The 21881-nt window shown below is 50.0% G+C and overlaps 1 protein-coding gene across 1 annotated transcript in view; it reads right to left on the reverse strand.

Annotated features, from left to right (window-relative positions):
• Positions 1-2013: 2013 nt before the first annotated feature.
• ZC3H3 (zinc finger CCCH-type containing 3) overlaps positions 2014-21881 on the reverse strand; it is a 143706-nt gene continuing 123838 nt past the window's right edge. The window contains exons 9-12 of the mRNA XM_069732015.1: positions 20687-20818; positions 12660-12835; positions 12414-12580; positions 2014-2880 (exon numbers count right to left, since the gene is read on the reverse strand). Of these exons, the coding sequence (XP_069588116.1) occupies positions 2849-2880; positions 12414-12580; positions 12660-12835; positions 20687-20818 (507 nt within the window). The 3' untranslated portion in view covers positions 2014-2848. The remainder of the gene's footprint in view (positions 2881-12413; positions 12581-12659; positions 12836-20686; positions 20819-21881) is intronic.

The raw sequence follows: 21881 nt of genomic DNA on the forward strand, positions 1-21881 counted from the left end.
ATATTTTGTCTTTTTTTTATTTTGTGAATTTTTTTAATAATTTTAAAACATTTTTTACTTTTTTTTTTTTTTTTACTTTTAATTAATTTACTTTTAATCAATTTTTATTTGTGTGATCACTGGTCTCATACAATGCGATACACATGTATGGCATTGTATGAGACCTGTCAGTGTTGAACATTCAGATCGCTTGTTAGACTCAGCTGCAGGCTGAGCCTAACAGGCCACCGTAGCTGACAAACCCGGAGGTCATCACATGACCTCCGACTGCCGGGACAACGCGGATCCCCCCTGATGGTTCCGAGCGCTGCTAGGAACTCCCACCGTTCATAAACGTCAGCACTGCACAAAGCCCTGCTAGCGCCAACGTATATTTACCGTGGGCGGTCACAAAGACGTTAAAGAAGAAGTTACAGCTCTGTGAGAGCCAGAAATCCTGCATGTTTTTAGGTGACCAAATACTTATTTTCCACCATAATTTGCAAAATAAATCTTACCAAATCAGACAAGGTGATTTTCTGGATTTGTTTTGTCATTTGACTCTCATAGTTGTGGTCTACCTATGATGTCAATTACAGGCCGCTCTCATCTTTATAAGTGGAAGACTTGCACAATTGGTGGCGGACTACATACTTGTTTTCCCCACTGTATCTTTATGTACAAGGTAACCACTAAAAATACTGTCCCCTATGTACAAGAATATAAGTAATATAATGCTGCCCCTATGTACAAGAAAATAACTACTATAATACTGCCCCTATGTACAAGAATATAACTACTATAATACTGCCCCTATGTACAAGAATATAACTACTATAATACTGCTCCCTATGTACAAGAATATAACTACTATAATACTGCCCCTATGTACAAGAATATAACTACTATAATACTGCCCCCTATGTACAAGAATATAACTACTATAATACTGCTCCTATGTACAAGAATATAACTACTATAATACTGCTCCTATGTACAAGAATATAACTACTATAATACTGCTCCTATGTATAAGAATATAACTACTATAATACTGCTCATATGTATAAGAATATAACTACTATAATACTGCTCCTATGTATAAGAATATAACTACTATAATACTGCTCCTATGTACAAGAATATAACTACTATAATACTGCTCCTATGTACAAGAATATAACTACTATAATACTGCTCCTATATACAAGAATATAACTACTATAATACTGCTCCTATGTACAAGAATATAACTACTATATTACTGCTCCTATATACAAGAATATAACTACTATAATACTGCTCTTATGTACAAGAATATAACTACTATAATACTGCTCCTATATACAAGAATATAACTACTATAATACTACTCCTAAGTACAGGAATATAACTACTATAATACTGCCCCCTATGTACAAGAATATAACTACTATAATACTGCCCCCTATGTACAAGAATATAACTACTATAATACTGCCCCTATGTACAAGAATATAACTACTATAATACTGCTCCTATGTACAAGAATATAACTACTATAATACTGCTCCTATGTACAAGAATATAACTACTATAATACTGCTCCTATGTACAAGAATATAACTACTATAATACTGCTCCTATATACAAGAATATAACTACTATAATACTGCCCCCTATGTACAGGAATATAACTACTATAATACTGCCCCCTATGTACAGGAATATAACTACTATAATACTGCCCCCTATAGACCATACCTGCTATAATACTGCCCCCTACAGACCGTAACTGCTGTAATGCTAGATGGAGGCTTGGATTGCTCGTTCTGGTTGCAGATTGATGCCGTTGAGTGACACTTGTGGAGCAGACGGAGAAGTTTGGGCTTTGGCCGGGGACAGCTGGTGGAACAGGTGCAGCTGAGGGTCACAGCAACGTGCAGGAACAGACAGGAAAGAGACGAGTCACGTGGAGGCGAGCGCTGCGGATATTCGACTTCTCTATTGGAGTTTAGGACCGGAAAACAAAACATCACAGAAGTCGTGAAGGCGTAAAGTAAAATATCTGCACTTTAATGAAATGTTCTCTTTCCACAGAGCTGGAAACTAAGAAGAATCCTCTAAATAAAACATCATATAAAACCAGCGGCGGCGATAAAAGCGTCAATGTGTCCTGTAGAGAGGGATCGGGCGCTCACCGCCATCGTACGATCACTGTCACAGACCGCAGCACATGGTGCCTGGCAGTGGGAGGTAAGGAGACACTTCTGACGCCAAAATTAACGGTATGGACAAAATCTCCAGTGTCACGGATCCCGTCGTGGCGGAGCGCCGCCATAAGTGCTCCAACAACTGCGTCCGGTACGAAAAGGCATACGGGGAGAAACTCGCGTCAAGTGCCAGAAATGAAGCAAGACATCTGCTCCAAATTATCAGCAGAAGTATAAGGACATGCATGGAACGTAAAATTAGCATATATGCAAATGAGGGGATGATCTACGAAACATTTGTAACCATGGAGACATTTTGCAGAGTTGACACTTTTACTCGCAGTCGAAGATCATCGTCCTCGGATATCGGATCGCAGCCGTATATAATGATAGACGTCACTCCAAAAGACGAGACGGGGAACGAGGCCCCGGCCCTCCGAAATACAAATGTGCAGACGCCAACCACACTGGCAGGGGTTAAAAATGTCAGATACAAAATAACACTAAATCTGTCTAGTAAAATAATCTGATCATCTGAGATATAGAAATTTATGTAATGTCCGAGAGGCTCGGGGAACACCAAGAGAAAACAACGGTGCCCCCCTCTGACTGAGCGCCAGAGACGAAGTAAGGACCCTGAGAAATGGAGACTCCAGAGCTGAACTCTCAGGACGCCGTCATAGCCTTGGCTTAATCTGAAGAGGTTTTCCTGCAAGACAAAAACCAAAAATTAGGGCATGAAATCATCAACGAAAATCTCCACCTTCAGTCATCAGGATAGATTTTATGTAAAGAGTTCTGTATTCCAAAATCTGATGCCTCCAGCCACCACTAGGGGGAACTCCCTGTATACAGAGATACATGATAAGATCCTGTCTGCAGCCACCACTAGGGGGAGCTCTCTGTATACAGAGATACATGATAAGATCCTGTCTGCAGCCACCACTAGGGGGAGCTCCCTGTATACAGAGATACATGATAAGATCCTGTCTGCAGTCACCACTAGGGGGAGCTCCATGTATACAGAGATACATGATAAGATCCTGTCTGCAGCCACCACTAGGGGGAGCTCTCTGTATACAGAGATACATGATAAGATCCTGTCTGCAGCCACCACTAGGGGGAGCTCCCTGTATACAGAGATACATGATAAGATCCTGTCTGCAGCCACCACTAGGGGGAGCTCCCTGTATATAAAGATACATGATAAGATCCTGTCTGCAGCCACCACTAGGGGGAGCTCCCTGTATACAGAGATACATGATAAGATCCTGTCTGCAGCCACCACTAGAGGGAGCTCCCTGTATACAGAGATACATGATAAGATTCTGTCTGCTGCCACCACTAGGAGGAGCGCCCTGTATACAGAGATACATGATAAGATCCTGTCTGCAGCCACCACTAGGGGGAGCTCCCTGTATTCAGAGATACATGATAAGATCCTGTCTGCAGCCACCACTAGGAGGAGCGCCCTGTATACAGAGATACATGATAAGATCCTGTCTGCAGCCACCACTAGGGAGAGCTCCCTGTATACAGAGATACATGATAAGATCCTGTCTGCAGCCACCACTAGGGGGAGCTCCCTGTATACAGAGATACATGGTAAGATCCTGTCTGCAGCCACCACTAGGGGGAGCTCCCTGTATACAGAGATACATGATAAGATCCTGTCTGCAGCTACCACTAGGGGGAGCTCCCTGTATACAGAGATACATGGTAAGATCCTGTCTGCAGCCACCACTAGGGGGAGCTCCCTGTATACAGAGATACATGATAAGATCCTGTCTGCAGCCACCACTAGGGGGAGCTCCCTGTATACAGAGATACATGATAAGATCCTGTCTGTAGCCACCACTAGGGGGAGCACTCTGTATACAGAGATACATGATAAGATCCTGTCTGCAGCCACCACTAGGGGGAGCTCCCTGTATACAGAGATACATGATGAGATCCTGTCTGCAGCCACCACTAGGGGGAGCTCCCTGTATACAGAGATACATGATAAGATCCAGTCTGCAGCCACCACTAGGGGGAGCTCCCTGTATACAGAGATACATGATAAGATCCAGTCTGCAGCCACCACTAGGGGGAGCTCCCTGTATACAGAGATACATGATAAGATCCTGTCTGCGGTCACCACTAGGGGAGCTCCCTGTATACAGAGATACATGATAAGATCCTGTCTGCAGTCACCACTAGGGGGAGCTCCCTGTATACAGAGATACATGATAAGATCCTGTCTGCAGCCACCACTAGGGGGAGCTCCCTGTATACAGAGATACATGATAAGATCCTGTCTGTAGCCACCACTAGGGGGAGCACTCTGTATACAGAGATACATGATAAGATCCTGTCTGCAGCCACCACTAGGGGGAGCTCCCTGTATACAGAGATACATGATGAGATCCTGTCTGCAGCCACCACTAGGGGGAGCTCCCTGTATACAGAGATACATGATAAGATCCAGTCTGCAGCCACCACTAGGGGGAGCTCCCTGTATACAGAGATACATGATAAGATCCTGTCTGCGGTCACCACTAGGGGAGCTCCCTGTATACAGAGTTACAGGGTAAGGTTCTGTATGCAGCCGCCACTAGGGGGAGCTCCCTGGATACAGAGATACATAAGATCCTATGTGCAGTCATCACTAGGGGGAACTCCCTGTATACAGAGCTCTCCCTAGTGGTGGCTGCATACAAGTTCTTGTATCTCTGTATACAGGGAGCTCCCCCTAGTGGTGACTGCAGACAGGATCTCATCATGTATCTCTGTATACAGGGAGCTCCCCCTAGTGGTGGCTGCAGACAGGATCTTATCATGTATCTCTGTATACAGGGAGCTCCCCCTAGTGGTAACCGCAGACAGGACCTCATGTATCTCTGTATACAGGGAGCTCCCCCTAGTGGTGACTGCAGACAGGACATCATGTATGTCTGTATAAAGGGAGCTCCCCCTAGTGGTGACTGCAGACAGGACCTCATGTATCTCTGTATGCTGTCAGCTCCCCATAGTGGTGAATGCCATAACTGTACCAATTATAATGTCAAAAATACAGACTATGACCCTGAGCGCAGTCTTGGTGTATGGAGACTCTATCCACTGTGCGGTGTTACTTTCTGTAAAAGCTCCACAGAAGAAAGCTTTTCTGTAGAATTGATCATGAGTGGCAGTGTGGGCACAGACACGCCATGATCCCCGACCGGTTACATATGGTGATTGTACCTCTGATGCCAGTGTTTGCATGGTGCAGAAATCTCTGGTTCTAGCTGGCGCTGCACAGCGCGATGGAGGGGCGCGCACTCTTGCCACATTAGTGTACAATGCTGTGCCACCGCTTCATGGCTAATTAATGTACAATAAATCGCTTTGTTTATCACCTTGGCCCCTCCTGTGCACCAGCCGCACCTCAGAATAACACCCAGGACTGATGGTGCTAACTGCAATTAGTCACCTGTGAGGAGCTGCAGCCCCTGAGGATGAGGAGTGACAGATGCTGCGCCAGGCACCACCACAGGGGGCACCCTTATACACTGTGTCAGATGCACGATGACAGTGCCCCTGATAGAAATGCGCATCCTTCTCTTCTTAGGTTAGTGCCAGTCTTCACTACCACTCTGCCATTGTATTCCTACAGTTGCCAGCTGCGGCTATACCTTCCTCCATGAATTAGGGCCTGGACACACGCTGCTTATTTTTTCCATGCAGATTTGCAGCAGATTAAAATCTGCAGTATATCAACTCATAATAATATGAGGGTAAAAATCAATGTAAAAAACGTATTAAAAACGTGGCAAAAATTGCAACTATTTTAAGCAGCTTTTTTTCTGCCAAGAGATGCAGAAATGTTTGCAGCAAACACTTACTGTGTGCACACAGCCTTACACTGCTCCATTAGTATCACGTGGATATGGCCCCGCTGCGAGCACTGAGGGATGGCGGTCAGTACCAGCATGCCAGTGGCGGTAGATCGGGTCGGACATAGCCCGGTACACCGGCAGAATAGAGCCACTGAAGAGTCGGGCACGAGTCCCGGGTGGCGCAGCGTCGTCGCTGTCACCATCTGGCTCAGAGTCGGCTCCGCCATTACTGCTCGGTGGGGCTCCGGCTCATTTACCGCACTGAGCTGCTCACTAAGCCCTGAAGTCGAAACAGCGGGGGGCCCCCATCAATGCTCACGGAGCGCGGGCAGGGGCCCGGCCATAACTCACAGAGCTAAGTGCGGGAGCTGAAGGCAGAGGCTGCGAGGACGGCAGGCAGGAACCTTAGTGCTGCGATGTTTCAGGGGGCAGGGAATATTACGGCGCAGTCCTGACTCCGCGGTGACTCGTCGTCGCTGCGTCTCCTCTCGGTGGGATTCGGCGTGACCTAGAACCGCGCAGCAGCTGCTTCTCTCCCCCATGCTGCTCACCACTCGCGCCCTGTTTGCACTCTGTCAGACGACCCTCTGATTTTTCACAAGCTCTCGCCCCATTGCCAGGCGCTGGCTCAGCAGCGGTGCCGTCACTCATCGGGAGAAAATTCGCCTTCTCCAGCGCAAGGTGCATGAAAAACCTGAAGGGTGCGACCCTCCGCGTGTATATAAAGGCGTACGCTGCGGGAAAATGGCGGCCGACGCCAACACACTAATAATGCGGCAGATTTATTATTACTGTCCTAGTATTAGACGAGAAATTTACTACAGTGGCATACACTGTAGGGAAAAACATAGGGCATCTTTTTACATGTGTTGTTTCCTTACGCCACCTCAGGGATGGGGGGACGCTATATTAAATCTGGAGCATTTTACGACTCATATTGGGCGGCGCCTTTTCACGACTGTTTCAAAACGATCTACAAAGAAGTAAAAAGCGTGTAACGATAACCTTGACGAGTGGCACGTAGCACAGAATTGTTTTTTTGACTTGCATTTTACTTAGTTTTTGCGGCAGATTTATGAAAAATGTCCTTACTGCCTGAAGCAACCAATCACAGGGCAGTTTTCATTTTATCACAGCAGAACAGGAAATCAAAATTGCTCTGATTGGCTGCTATGAATAATATAGCAGCCAATCACAGCACTGCTTTCTTTTTACTCAAGCAAAATATAAAATGTAAGTTGTGCTGTGGTTTCTATGGGCAGCATAGCAACCAATCACAGTGTAGCTTTCATGTTATCACAACAGAATAGGAAATCAAAGCTGCTCTATGATTGGCTGCTTTGATTAATATATCAACCAATTACAGCACTACTTTCTTTTTACCAAAGAAATTAAACCTTTGCTGTGGTTTCTATGGGCAGCATAGCAACCAATCACAGTGTGGCTTACATTTGATATTCTGCTATGGTAAAATGAAAGCAGTGCTGTGATTGGCTGCTATAGGCATTTTAAGTCATTTTTGGCAAATCTCCTCTCATGTCTTCTGTGCTACATGTTGTAAATACATCTGTAGACCCCGACACTAACTAGGAGGACGCCAATTTGGTCACGGACATGTTCAGCAAAAAATTGCCACAAATTAATAAAGATTTAACAAGGAAATTCATAACTTTTCTACATTAAAAATGGCGCCATCATATGAACACCACAAGTCCCCTTAACCAGTCCCGTCCTAGTGTCTGCCGTCTGCGCCATTCCTAACCCTGTGAAGCTGTATCCATGTAAATGAAGGAAACAGAACTGTGTGACGAAGGGTTAAACGAGTAAATGTCTTCCTCAAAACCCCAGACTGTGCGGCCCACGGCGGGCGCGGGTTGAGCATGCTCAGTGGAGCCGTTAAACACGCGTGTTCCAGTAACGTTACGACTGTGAAATATGGCGAGTGAATGACGGCCGTATGGCGGCAGATTTGCGGCCGGCCGCGTTGTGGAGGATTTAATCCTCGCTCCGGCGCGCGCAGAGCTGTAAAGTGTTTACGCAGACGATCGTTGGAGGCCATAAAATCCTCTTCTTCCTCCCAAACAAGGCTGCGCGGAGCCATTTGCCGGGCCCTGAACGCTCGTCGGGGGAGACGGGAACAGCTGCTCGCGCCAGGAGTCTGCAGCCATCTTCCCGAGCAAATTAACTGAAATGGGCGCTTCCTAATTAAATTAGCACGCAAATGAAATGGTTTGCATTGGTGCACTCGCTTACCATAAGCACAGGGGTGCGGGCATCAGCCCCGAGGGACAGGAGCGGACAAAGCATTACTGGGGCACTACAACCACCATCATAACCCAACAGGGGGGAATTAAGGCAGCAAGGGAAGGGTTAAACTGAAAGGGGATCACAGACTGGAAGATTAGATTGAGTTCATGGTAGGAAGATGATGGGAGTGATACACTGTGCAATACTGGAAGGAAGGATGTAAGCTCCGAGCAAGCAGGATGATGAGGGTAATATATCACATCGGACAGGGGATTTACATTGTAATTATCGGATGATGGGAGTGGTAGATTGTGAGCTGCTGGGTATGAGGATGATGGGAGAGGTAGATTGTGAGCTGCTGGGTATGAGGATGATGGGAGTGGTAGATCTGAGCTGCTGGGTATGAGGATGATGGGAGTGGTAGATCTGAGCTGCTGGGTATGAGGATGATGGGAGTGGTAGATCTGAGCTGCTGGGTATGAGGATGATGGGAGTGATACATCCGAGCTGCTGGGTATGAGGATGATGGGAGTGGTAGATCTGAGCTGCTAGGTATGAGGATGATGGGAGTGATACATCCGAGCTGCTGGGTATGAGGATGATGGGAGTGATACATCCGAGCTGCTGGGTATGAGGATGATGGGAGAGGTAGATCTGAGCTGCTGGGTATGAGGATGATGGGAGTGATACATCTGAGCTGCTGGGTATGAGGATGATGGGAGTGATACATCCGAGCTGCTGGGTATGAGGATGATGGGAGTGGTAGATTGTGAGCTGCTGGGTATGAGGATGATGGGAGTGGTAGATCTGAGCTGCTGGGTATGAGGATGATGGGAGAGGTAGATCTGAGCTGCTGGGTATGAGGATGATGGGAGTGGTATATCTGAGCTGCTAGATACGAGGATGATGGGAGTGGTAGATCTGAGCTGCTGGGTATTAGGATGATGGGAGTGGTAGATCTGAGCTGCTGGGTATTAGGATGATGGGAGTGGTAGATCTGAGCTGCTGGGTATGAGGATGATGGGAGTGGTAGATCTGAGCTGCTGGGTATGAGGATGATGGGAGTGATACATCTGAGCTGCTGGGTATGAGGATGATGGGAGTTGTAGATTGTGAGCTGCTGGGTATGAGGATGATGGGAGTGGTAGATCTGAGCTGCTGGGTATGAGGATGATGGGAGTGGTAGATCTGAGCTGCTGGGTATGAGGATGATGGGAGTGGTATATCTGAGCTGCTAGATACGAGGATGATGGGAGTGGTAGATCTGAGCTGCTGGGTATGAGGATGATGGGAGTTGTAGATCTGAGCTGCTGGATACGAGGATGATGGGAGTGGTAGATCTGAGCTGGATTGGTGGATGCAGGTGGTGACGCCGTCGTGATTTGTGTCGGTTGTTCTTATTGGAAACAGTCAGCAAGCTCCTGGACAGGCATCACACAGTTCCGCTTTTCCTACCAGCCCTGTGTAAAGATGGAGCATGCAGGGAATTCTGGGAGATTCCAGCTCTGAGACCTGAAGATTTTGACTGCAGCTCCGGAGTAAAAATTCCCTCAAGTTCTTGTGAAACCCAGTAAACTCTGACTGAAGCGACGTCGGCCACTACCTGCAGTCGCCGGTCGCTGCCAGGATCCAGGCCAGGGCTTCGGGGGGTTAGCAGCTTGCCGTGCCTTGTAGACGCACCTGGCGGCACGTGCGGGGTCGGGGCAGCTGTCTCCTCACCGGCGGCTTTCCTTGGAGAGATCCCGCTCCTTCCTGCCTAGGATTTCGGAGTCCCAGCACGAGGCGCTCTGCCAGGAGCTGCAGGTGGGGGGCCGACCTTCCTGCCAGTCCGGGGTCCCCGGCTCCATTACTGGGAATACGTGGAGCTGCGCGATGCTCTTACCCCAACTTCTACCTCAATTATTCATGCGGCAGACATATGGTGAACACGGAGCCGAGCGCCGGTGCTGGGCCGCGCCGCTCTCCAGAGGAGACGTCAAACTTAGAGGTGACCTCCACCGAAGCCGCAAACTCTTCTCTTATGCCTTATTCATGGGGTCCGTGGTTCTCACTGGGAGGGCGGGGGGCCGCCTGGTCAGGAACACCGAAAGGGACGCGACACTACACACAGCACCGCATACTGGAAATAACACGGCGTGGACACTCAAGATCTCTGCTGCCGTCACATTCACCATGTCCCACTCGTCGGGGTCAGAGGCAGCGTGATGGGACAAGCAGCTGTGTGAGCGGGACGCAGGGATGGCCGCAGGGGGACTTCTGTACTAAGCAGCACCCCAACAGCCCCTTCTAACAGTAGGCAGTACCCCGACAGCCCCCTCTAACAGCAGGCAGTACCCCGACAGCCCCTTCTAACAGCAGGCAGTACCCCGACAGCCCCCTATAACAGTAGGCAGTACCCTGACAGCCCCCTCTAACAGCAGGCAGTACCCCGACAGCCCCTTCTAACAGTAGGCAGTACCCCGACAGCCCCCTATAACAGTAGGCAGTACCCCGATAGCCCCCTCTAACAGTAGGCAGTACCCCGACAGCCCCCTCTAACAGCAGGCAGTACCCCGACAGCCCCCTCTAACAGCAGGCAGTACCCCGACAGCCCCCTATAACAGCAGGCAGTACCCCGACAGCCCCCTCTAACAGCAGGCAGTACCCCGACAGCCCCCTCTAACAGCAGGCAGTACCCCGACAGCCCCCTCTAACAGCAGGCAGTACCCTGACAGCCCCCTCTAACAGCAGGCAGTACCCCGACAGCCCCTTCTAACAGCAGGCAGTACCCCGACAGCCCCCTCTAACAGCAGGCAGTACCCCGACAGCCCCCTCTAACAGCAGTGAGAACCCCGACAGCCCCTTCTAACAGCAGGCAGTACCCCGACAGCCCCCTCTAACAGTAGGCAGTACCCCAACAGCCCCTTCTAACAGTAGGCAGTACCTCGACAGTCCCCTCTAACAGTAGGCAGTACCCCGACAGCCCCTTCTAACAGTAGGTAGTACCCCGACAGCCCATTCTAACAGTAGGCAGTACCCAGACAGTCCCCTCTAACAGTAGGCAGTACCCGACAGCCCCTTCTAACAGTAGGCAGTACCCCGACAGTCCCCTCTAACAGTAGGCAGTACCCCGACAGCCCATTCTAACAGTAGGCAGTACCCCGACAGCCCCTTCTAACAGTAGGCAGTACCCCGACAGCCCATTCTAACAGTAGGCAGTACCCAGACAGTCCCCTCTAACAGTAGGCAGTACCCGACAGCCCCTTCTAACAGTAGGCAGTACCCCGACAGTCCCCTCTAACAGTAGGCAGTACCCGACAGTCCCCTCTAACAGTAGGCAGTACCTGACAGCCCCTTCTAACAGTAGGCAGTACCTGACAGCCCCTTCTAACAGTAGGCAGTACCCGACAGTCCCCTCTAACAGTAGGCAGTACCTGACAGCCCCTTCTAACAGTAGGCAGTACCCGACAGTCCCCTCTAACAGTAGGCAGTACCTGACAGCCCCTTCTAACAGTAGGCAGTACCCCGACAGCCCCTTCTAACAGTAGGCAGTACCTGACAGCCCCTTCTAACAGTAGGCAGTACCCGACAGTCCCCTCTAACAGTAGGCAGTACCTGACAGCCCCTTCTAACAGTAGGCAGTACCCCGACAGCCCCTTCTAACAGTAGGCAGTACCCGACAGCCCCTTCTAACAGTAGGCAGTACCCGACAGCCCCTTCTAACAGTAGGCAGTACCTGACAGCCCCTTCTAACAGTAGGCAGTACCCGACAGTCCCCTCTAACAGTAGGCAGTACCCCGACAGCACCTTCCAACAGTAGGCAGTACCCCGACAGTCCCTTCTAACAGTAGGCAGTACCCCGACAGCCCATTCTAACAGTAGGCAGTACCCGACAGCCCCTTCTAACAGTAGGCAGTACCTGACAGTCCCCTCTAACAGTAGGCAGTACCTGACAGTCCCCTCTAACAGTAGGCAGTACCCGACAGTCCCCTCTAACAGTAGGCAGTACCCCGACAGCCCCTTCTTGAAGCCACATGGAGAAGGGTCCACTTAGTCTAACCGCCCAGACGCAGCGGCCATTACAAAGTCTGGCATCTATAGGATTACACTGGATTGTTCAATGCCGCAGAATAGGTGGGCGCCATATTACCGTTACCTGAGCTCTCAGACCACTTAACCCTTTCAGAGGTGGGCGTCCCCTCGCTGGCAGAGGAGCAGTTCAGAGAGATAAAGGAAGGACAGGCCTGGAGACCGCTGCGGCCGGGGAGCTCCTCATCGCTGGTGGAGGGGCGGTCGTCGGCTCCTGAGGACACTCGTGACGTCCTGCAACACACGGGGTCAGTACTAGTACCAGGAGTGGAGGACGTAACATTATGACATGGCGTACAGCGTGATCTCTTACCCCGTCTGCTGCGTCACTGATCTCCTCTGCTTGGCGCTGCTTGGCGTCGGCTCCGGCTGTGCCGCCACATCCAGCCGCCTTTTTCTCTGGCGGTGCTGCAGTTTACATTTGGATCCCTGAGGACATTTGCCGTCGCGGGCGTAGTCCGGGCACAGCAGGGTGTGCTTCTTCTTACACTACAGGGGGGAGAAGCACAAGGAGGGTGGTCAGGGGATGCTGGGAGTAGTAGTTGGGGGGCCGCGGCTCTATGCTTTCCTGGTCCGGTCCCTGGTGCTTGGTGTCGAGTGATGAGAGATGACGCCGCTTCATATCCGACGGATACGGTTATAATTAATTCATTAGGGAAGACGTGTATCATCTTAGTAATGAACAGCGGGCGCCAAGTATGGGGGACAGACACCGGGCAGACGTCACCGGGGCAGCGCAGGGAGTGACCGCCTCAGACAACTACTCATGTGTGCAACTACCACTGCTGCCAGGAGTATACCCGCTGTGCCCAACAGGGACAGGACAACTACTCCCATGTGTACAACTACCACTGCTGCCCGAAGTATACCCGCTGTGCCCACCAGGGACAGGACAACTACTCCCATGTGTACAACTACCACTGCTGCCCGAAGTATACCCGCTGTGCCCACCAGGGACAGGACAACTACTCCCATGTGTACAACTACCACTGCTGCCCGAAGTATACCCGCTGTGCCCACCAGGGACAGGACAACTACTCCCATGTGTACAACTACCACTGCTGCCCGAAGTATACCCGCTGTGCCCACCAGGGACAGGACAACTACTCCCATGTGTACAACTACCACTGCTGCCCGAAGTATACCCGCTGTGCCCACCAGGGACAGGACAACTACTCCCATGTGTACAACTACCACTGCTGCCCGAAGTATACCCGCTGTGCCCACCAGGGACAGGACAACTACTCCCATGTGTACAACTACCACTGCTGCCCGAAGTATACCCGCTGTGCCCACCAGGGACAGGACAACTACTCATGTGTGCAACTACCACTGCTGCCCGGAGTATACCCACTGTGCCCACCAGGGACAGGACAACTACTCATGTGTGCAACTACCACTGCTGCCCGGAGTATACCCGCTGTGCCCACCAGGGACAGGACAACTACTCATGTGCACAAGTTCCACTGCATACTCCAGAGCTGCACTCACTATTCTGCTGGTGCCGTCACTGTGTACATACATTACATTACTGATCCTGAGTTACATCCTGTATTATACTCCAGAGCTGCACTCACTATTCTGCTGGTGCAGTCCCTGTGTACATACATTACTGATCCTGAGTTACATCCTGTATTATACTCCAGAGCTGCACTCACTATTCTGCTTGTGTAGTCACTGTGTACATACATTACTGATCCTGAGTTACATCCTGTATTATGCTCCAGAGCTGCACTCACTATTCTGCTGGTGCAGTCACTGTGTACATACATTACATTACTGATCCTGAGTTACATCCTGTATTATACTCCAGAGCTGCTCTCACTATTCTGCTGGTGTAGTCACTGTGTACATACATTACATTACTGATCCTGAGTTACATCCTGTATTATACTCCAGAGCTGTCCTCACTATTCTGCTGGTGCAGTCACTGTGTGCATACATTACATTACTGATCCTGAGTTACATCCTGTATTATACTCCAGAGCTGCACTCACTATTCTGCTGGTGCAGTCACTGTGTAAATACATTACATTACTGATCCTGAGTTATATCCTGTATTATACCCCAGAGCTGCACTCACTATTCTGCTGGTGCAGTCACTGTGTAAATACATTACATTACTGATCCTGAGTTATATCCTGTATTATACCCCAGAGCTGCACTCACTATTCTGCTGGTGCAGTCACTGTGTACATACATTACATTACTGATCCTGAGTTACCGTACATCCTGTATTATACTCCAGAGCTGCACTCACTATTCTGCTGGTGCAGTCACTGTGTACATACATTACATTACTGATCCTGTGTTATGTCCTGTATTATACTCCAGAGCTGCACTCACTATTCTGCTGGTGCAGTCACTGTGTACATACATTACATTACTGATCCGGAGTTACATCCTGTATTATACCCCAGAGCTGCACTCACTATTCTGCTGGTGCAGTCACTGTGTACATACATTACATTACTGATCCTGAGTTACCTCCTGTATTATACCCCAGAGCTGCACTCACTATTCTGCTGGTGCAGTCACTGTGTACATACATTACATTACTGATCCTGAGTTACATCCTGTATTATACTCCAGAGCTGCACTCACTATTCTGCTGGTGCAGTCACTGTGTACATACATTACATTACTGATCCTGAGTTACCTCCTGTATTATACCCCAGAGCTGCACTCACTATTCTGCTGGTGCAGGCACTGTGTACATACATTACATTACTGATCCTGAGTTACATCCTGTATTATACTCCAGAGCTGCACTCACTATTCTGCTGGTGCCGTCACTGTGTACATACATTACATTACTGATCCTGAGTTACATCCTGTATTATACTCCAGAGCTGCGCTCACTATTCTGCTGGTGCAGTCACTGTGTACATACATTACATTACTGATCCTGAGCTACATCCTGTATTATACCCCAGAGCTGCACTCACTATTCTGCTGGTGCCGTCACTGTGTACATACATTACATTACTGATCCTGAGTTACATTCTGTATTATACTCCAGAGCTGCACTCACTATTCTGCTGGTGCAGTCACTATGTACATACATTACATTACTGATCCTGAGTTACATTCTGTATTATACTCCAGAGCTGCACTCACTATTCTGCTGGTGCAGTCACTATGTACATACATTACATTACTGATCCTGAGTTACATTCTGTATTATACTCCAGAGCTGCACTCACTATTCTGCTGGTGCAGTCACTGTGTACATACATTACATTACTGATCCTGAGTTATATCCTGTATTATACCACAGAGCTGCACTCACTATTCTGCTGGTGCAGTCACTGAGTACATACATTACATTACTGATCCTGAGTTACCTCCTGTATTATACCCCAGAGCTGCACTCACTATTCTGCTGGTGCAGTCACTGAGTACATACATTACATTACTGATCCTGAGTTACCTCCTGTATTATACCCCAGAGCTGCACTCACTATTCTGCTGGTGCAGTCACTGAGTACATACATTACATTACTGATCCTGAGTTACCTCCTGTATTATACCCCAGAGCTGCACTCACTATTCTGCTGGTGCAGTCACTGTGTACATACATTACATTACTGATCCTGAGTTACCTCCTGTATTATACCCCAGAGCTGCACTCACTATTCTGCTGGTGCAGTCACTGTGTACATACATTACTGATCCTGAGTTACCTCCTGTATTATACTCCAGAGCTGCACTCACTATTCTGCTGGTGCAGTCGCTGTGTACATACATTACATTACTGATCCTGAGTTACATCCTGTATTATACTCCAGAGCTGCACTCACTATTCTGCTGGTGCAGTCACTGTGTACATACATTACATTACTGATCCTGAGTTACATCCTGTATTATACTCCAGAGCTGCACTCACTATTCTGTCCCTTTTGTTGTCTGGGCCGCCCCATCTCCCTCCCGCCATACAATTAATGGGGTTTGGTCGGGGTATTGTTGCATTCGGAAACTTCGGGGTAAGCACCAATCAGAGATGAGTAGAAGGAGCAGGGATATGATTGGTTGCTTTAGTGTTTTGTCTTTACTGACTGTTTCCTTATGTAATAAAGTGCTGCAGAACTACAATTCTCAGCATGCCCGATGAGTCAGAAAGCCACACATGGCAATGATGGGACACAAGCGCTCACGCCGTGCGGGTAAGAGAACGAGACAACGAAAGGGTTAAAGAGGGAAAGTGAATCCAGCGAACAAGGGGTTAAGGAGCAGCTGAGCCCCCTCCCCAGGTTATAGGAGCAGCTGGCACCATGAGGGTCTCTGCCCTGCACAGGAGCGGCTGTGGGGTGGGAAGGGTTAATGAGGGCTGGCGCTGGGCACAGCTGGCACCGGAGGGTCGGGGGGCACTGCCGCCTCGGAGGGACGTGTCATGTGAGGTGACGGCAGGCGTGGCGCTCGCTGGTCGGGGGCCTCATTCCGCAGGGTCACTCGATGCCTCCCACCTGTCGGGGGCAACTAATTATACACACTGCGGGATGCCCGCCAAACAGGGGACAAGAGACCCCCGACCATTAACCTCACACCTGCTGAGCGGGAGCCAGCAACAGCAGAACAGTGGCTGATAACAGAGAGCAATAGCTGGAGGTGCGGAACAAAGACTACACATTAACCCCCTCACTGCCGGGGCCGGTATTAACCCCCTGACTGCCGGGGCAGGGGCCAACATTAACCCCCTCACTGCCGGGACAGGGGCCAACGTTAACCCCCTCACTGCCGGGGCAGGGGCCGGTATTAACCCCTTCACTGCCGGGGCAGGGGCCAACGTTAACCCCCTCACTGCCGGGACAGGGGCCGGTATTAACCCCCTCACTGCCGGGACAGGGTCCAACATTAACCCCTCACTGCCGGGGCCAACATTAACCCCCTCACTGCCGGGGCAGGGGCCAACGTTAACCCCCTCACTGCCGGGACAGGGGCCAACATTAACCCCCTCACTGCCGGGACAGGGGCCAACGTTAACCCCCTCACTGCCGGGACAGGGGCCAACATTAACCCCCTCACTGCCGGGACAGGGGCCGGTATTAACCCCTTCACTGCCGGGGCAGGGGCCAACATTAACCCCCTCACTGCCAGGGCAGGGGGTCGGTATTAACCCCTTCACTGCCGGGGCAGGGGCCAACATTAACCCCCTCACTATCAGAGTAAGGGCAAACTTTAACCCCTTCACTGCTGGAGCAGGGGCACCATTAACCATCTCACTGCTGGGGCAAGACCCAACATTAACCCCCTCATTGCTGGGGCCAGCATTAACCCTTGCTCAACAGAACAGACCACTATTAACTCTATTATTAATAATCAGGGAGAATATGGGAAAATAGAAAAAGCCATTAAAGGGATTTTCCCACGAACAAAGTAATAATTTCCACAATTGGATGTGACTAAATACAATGTTCCTGTGCTGAGATAATCTTCTATATGTCCCCTGTGTACTGTGCAATGGTCGTGTCCGACCACACAGGAACATGGTCTGGTCATACCACAGCTCCTGGGCAGGGGAGGAAGAAAAACAGAATACAGACATTACAGCACGGGATCACAGCTGATTCCATCTTTGAAGTAAAACATTGTTTAATAACAGGCAGGGAAATGTTTTATCTCACAAAAAGAATCGGCTGCGATCCCTGCTGTCCTGTCTGTATCCTCAACCCCCCTCCCTGCCAGGATGGTATGATCTGACCATGCTCCTGTGTGGTTGGACACAACCATCATACAGCACAGCAGGGGACATATGTAAGATTGTCTCAGCACAGGAACATTTTATTTATCACATCCGATTGTGGAAATTATTATTATTCAAATTTAATCAAACTTCGATTTAAACAAACTTTTGTTTGTGGAAAAACCTCTTTAACCCTTTACTTTTCAGCATGGAGATTATGGCAAGTCATTAACCCCTCCACCGCCAATAACAAATAGCTAAAAGAAACCTAGGACACCGCGGGGATCAGCAGCTGAGGGGGAACCTATTAACCCCTTAACTTCCTGTCGGGGGCCGCTAACCTGCCCCACAGCCTGTGGGAATGGGGGGGGTGTAGGTGAGCAGCTGCTAACCCCTTCATTATTACCTACAGGGAGGTCCCAGGCTATTAACCCTCCCAGTGCCACACTGTAAGCTCTGGGAGGACCCCGGGGAGCGGTGCCCGCGTGCCCTGACAGTCATGGCCTCCCCTCCCCCGCGGTGGTGGCGCTCGCCCATCATTCATTACTGACTGGCGGAGGATTCGGTTTCCCTCTCTATTAGCGCACGGCTCGCTGTGACATTTGTCACTTAGTGAAGAATCTTCCTGCTACACAAATGATTTATCTCCACAGATCCGAACAATGTCCAGCCATGTCCCGGGATCCGGTGACGCCGCCGCTAACCTTCACATATCTATTCCTGTAATTTACACAAGATCCTAAGGGAACGAGAACTTAACGGATCAAAAGCTGCAAACCATGGAGCCGCCTGGGGCGCTGACCGGCCATGAAGGCCGAGGCCGCGGTGCCATCAATGCGAGGCGACCATCACAAAATAATCCCACCGAGCTGGAGATGTTTGGCTGCGGGCTATGACTTGTTCGGCTCTGCTCCCATAGACTTCCATGTAGTGCGCTGGCATGTTGCACTATTGCTGTGCGGTCACACAGCACCGGCCCAGCAGGACCGGCCCTTCCCACTAGCGCAACTTCATCCTCCTATTGAAGTAAGCGAGACTCGCCCCATTATGTGCAGCAGAACATGCGATGACGAAGCCGACCCCCCACGTGCCGTTTTACCGCCGCTGCCCCATATACTGGGGGGCTAATCCCCCCGCTGTACAGCCCTAATGAACATTACCCATAGAGGTGCGGGGAGTAAAGCCCCGATAAGTTATTCACCCCCCGCGGGAGGGCGCACATCTCTAACAAGCCGGTGGTTTATGGAGGTGAACATTGTTACTGGATTCTCTGCGATACTGCCGAGTCTCCAGGGTCCGTTTCTGGAGCGGCGCGAAAGATCGACTGTATAGAACGAAGAAGAAAAAATAAGAACCGCGACAAACAAACAAGCAGCGCAAACCCCCGACCTCAGCACTTTGCTCTATTATTTGGGAGAATAGGGTTAACCCCTTCCCGGCCCGGCCTTGGCGGCATCCGTCCTAGTCAGCAGTCTCATCGCACACAATTACGGGGCTCGATCCATCATCCTGACCGCAATGCTATTCTGACACTCCGAAAAGAGACGCGCTAAGCAGTTTCGCTAATAGCATAAATATTCTAAATATCGCTTTTATATTTTCATTTAAATTGGAATATTTTAGAAGTAATTGCGATGCGCGGAGAGGAGCAGCCGCGGGCGGGCGGGGGGCCGGCGACCATCGTCTACCGCCAAACCCCACCACACAAGTCTGTGTTTGACCGTGAACTGAACCCTACGCTGACCCCGGCATCGGATCCAGAGCCGACCGCGGCACTGACGAGCACTACTACCCCCATCGGAGCCGCTCCCGGGACGGTGCAGATGTATTAGTCAATGGAAAATGGCAATTTGTAGAACATGGCGGCGGTTCTCATCGATCGCTGATCAGGGGGTTTGCTGCGGACGGTCACTTTATAGTGAGTGCGATGCCCGGACGGCGCCCTCCGCAGGGACCCCAGAGAATGACGACCTGGATTTACAATGTGCCACCAAAGCATTTCTGGGAGCGGAGCGCGGCCGTAATCCCCGGCTTTGATTTTTACGATATCTTAACCCTCACTGGTAAGATGCGGATCAGAGGTGGAGGGGGGAGGTCTGGACGGGACCCCCGGGCCCTGTTATTACAGCTCAGACCACCGGCGTACACCAGGGAGTCACTATTAACTTTACAACTCCAGGGCAGATCCTCCACGAAACCTTCAGCCACTTTCTAATATACTTTGTCAAGATCTCCGCTTGCTAGCAGTGAACTGGAACATGGTCTGTTTGGACTGCAGAGCTGAGATTTTGTTACAATGGCGGACAGTCTAGGATGATCATTTGGGAGGTAAACATCTTGTCCGATACAATTTACCTGCACTGATACATTGTAGCAAACTATCAGGGCAGGACAGACAGTAAGGCATCTGATGCTCACACATACTGACTAGGCCAAACGTTACTGAAGCAAACCCTCAGCTGTGAGAAGTGACAGTGATTGGCAGCATTGTGTTCAGTTATCGATGGGCCTGAAAACCGACATCTGGAAACTTCAGGCTCGGATCGGAAAATGGGTCGCTGGGACGGATCCCTCACTCCACGGATCGCAGCGGCTCCCGGACATTAAACGTGGGACAGTCGAGGTTTCGTGCTGCAGCTCCATGTCTCAGGCCTCACCTTCACACCCATGGGGCAGTAACCTTTGAGGAAGTCCGGGCAGACCTCAGCTTTACGGGACACGTAGACATGGCTGTATGGGCAGTCGTTATTGTGGCAGATCCCCTTCAGGAAGTAGGAACACACGGGCATCTGTGAAGACAAGAAGAAACAGTGAGGGCAAATGTCCACAAGGAACGGAAACGTAACATCCCTCACATCCCGGGAGGAAAACAAGGAATCTTGTATATCTCTGCATCCAGGGAGCTCCCTCTAGTGGTGACTACAGATATGATCTGATCATGTATCTCTCTATATAGGGAGCTCCCTCTAGTGGTGGCTGCAGACAGGATCTTATGTATCTTTGTATACAGGGAGCTCCCCCTAGTGGTGGCTGCAGACAGGATCTTATCATGTATCTTTATATACAGGGAGCTCCCCCTAGTGGTGGCTGCAGACAGGATCTTATCATGTATCTCTGTATACAGGGAGCTCCCCCTAGTGGTGGCTGCAGACAGGATCTTATCATGTATCTCTGTATACAGGGAGCTCCCCCTAGTGGTGGCTGCAGACAGGATCTTATCATGTATCTCTGTATACAGGGAGCTCCCCCTAGTGGTGACTGCAGACAGGATCTTATCATGTATCTCTGTATACAGGGAGCTCCCCCTAGTGGTGACTGCAGACAGGATCTTATCATGTATCTCTGTATACAGGGAGCTCCCACTAGTGGTGGCTGCAGACAGGATCTTATCATGTATCTCTGTATACAGGGAGCTCCCCCTAGTGGTGGCTGCAGACAGGATCTTATCATGTATCTCTGTATACAGGGAGCTCCCACTAGTGGTGACTGCAGACAGGATCTTATGTATCTTTGTATACAGGGAGCTCCCCCTAGTGGTGGCTGCAGACAGGATCTTATCATGTATCTCTGTATACAGGGAGCTCCCCCTAGTGGTGGCTGCAGACAGGATCTTATGTATCTTTGTATACAGGGAGCTCCCCCTAGTGGTGGCTGCAGACAGGATCTTATCATGTATCTCTGTATACAGGGAGCTCCCCCTAGTGGTGGCTGCAGACAGGATCTTATCATGTATCTCTGTATACAGGGAGCTCCCCCTAGTGGTGGCTGCAGACAGGATCTTATCATGTATCTCTGTATACAGGGAGCTCCCCCTAGTGGTGGCTGCAGACAGAATCTTATCATGTATCTCTG

This window comes from Ranitomeya imitator, chromosome 6 (genome assembly GCF_032444005.1).
Source record: "Ranitomeya imitator isolate aRanImi1 chromosome 6, aRanImi1.pri, whole genome shotgun sequence".
Classification (NCBI taxonomy): domain Eukaryota; kingdom Metazoa; phylum Chordata; class Amphibia; order Anura; family Dendrobatidae; genus Ranitomeya; species Ranitomeya imitator.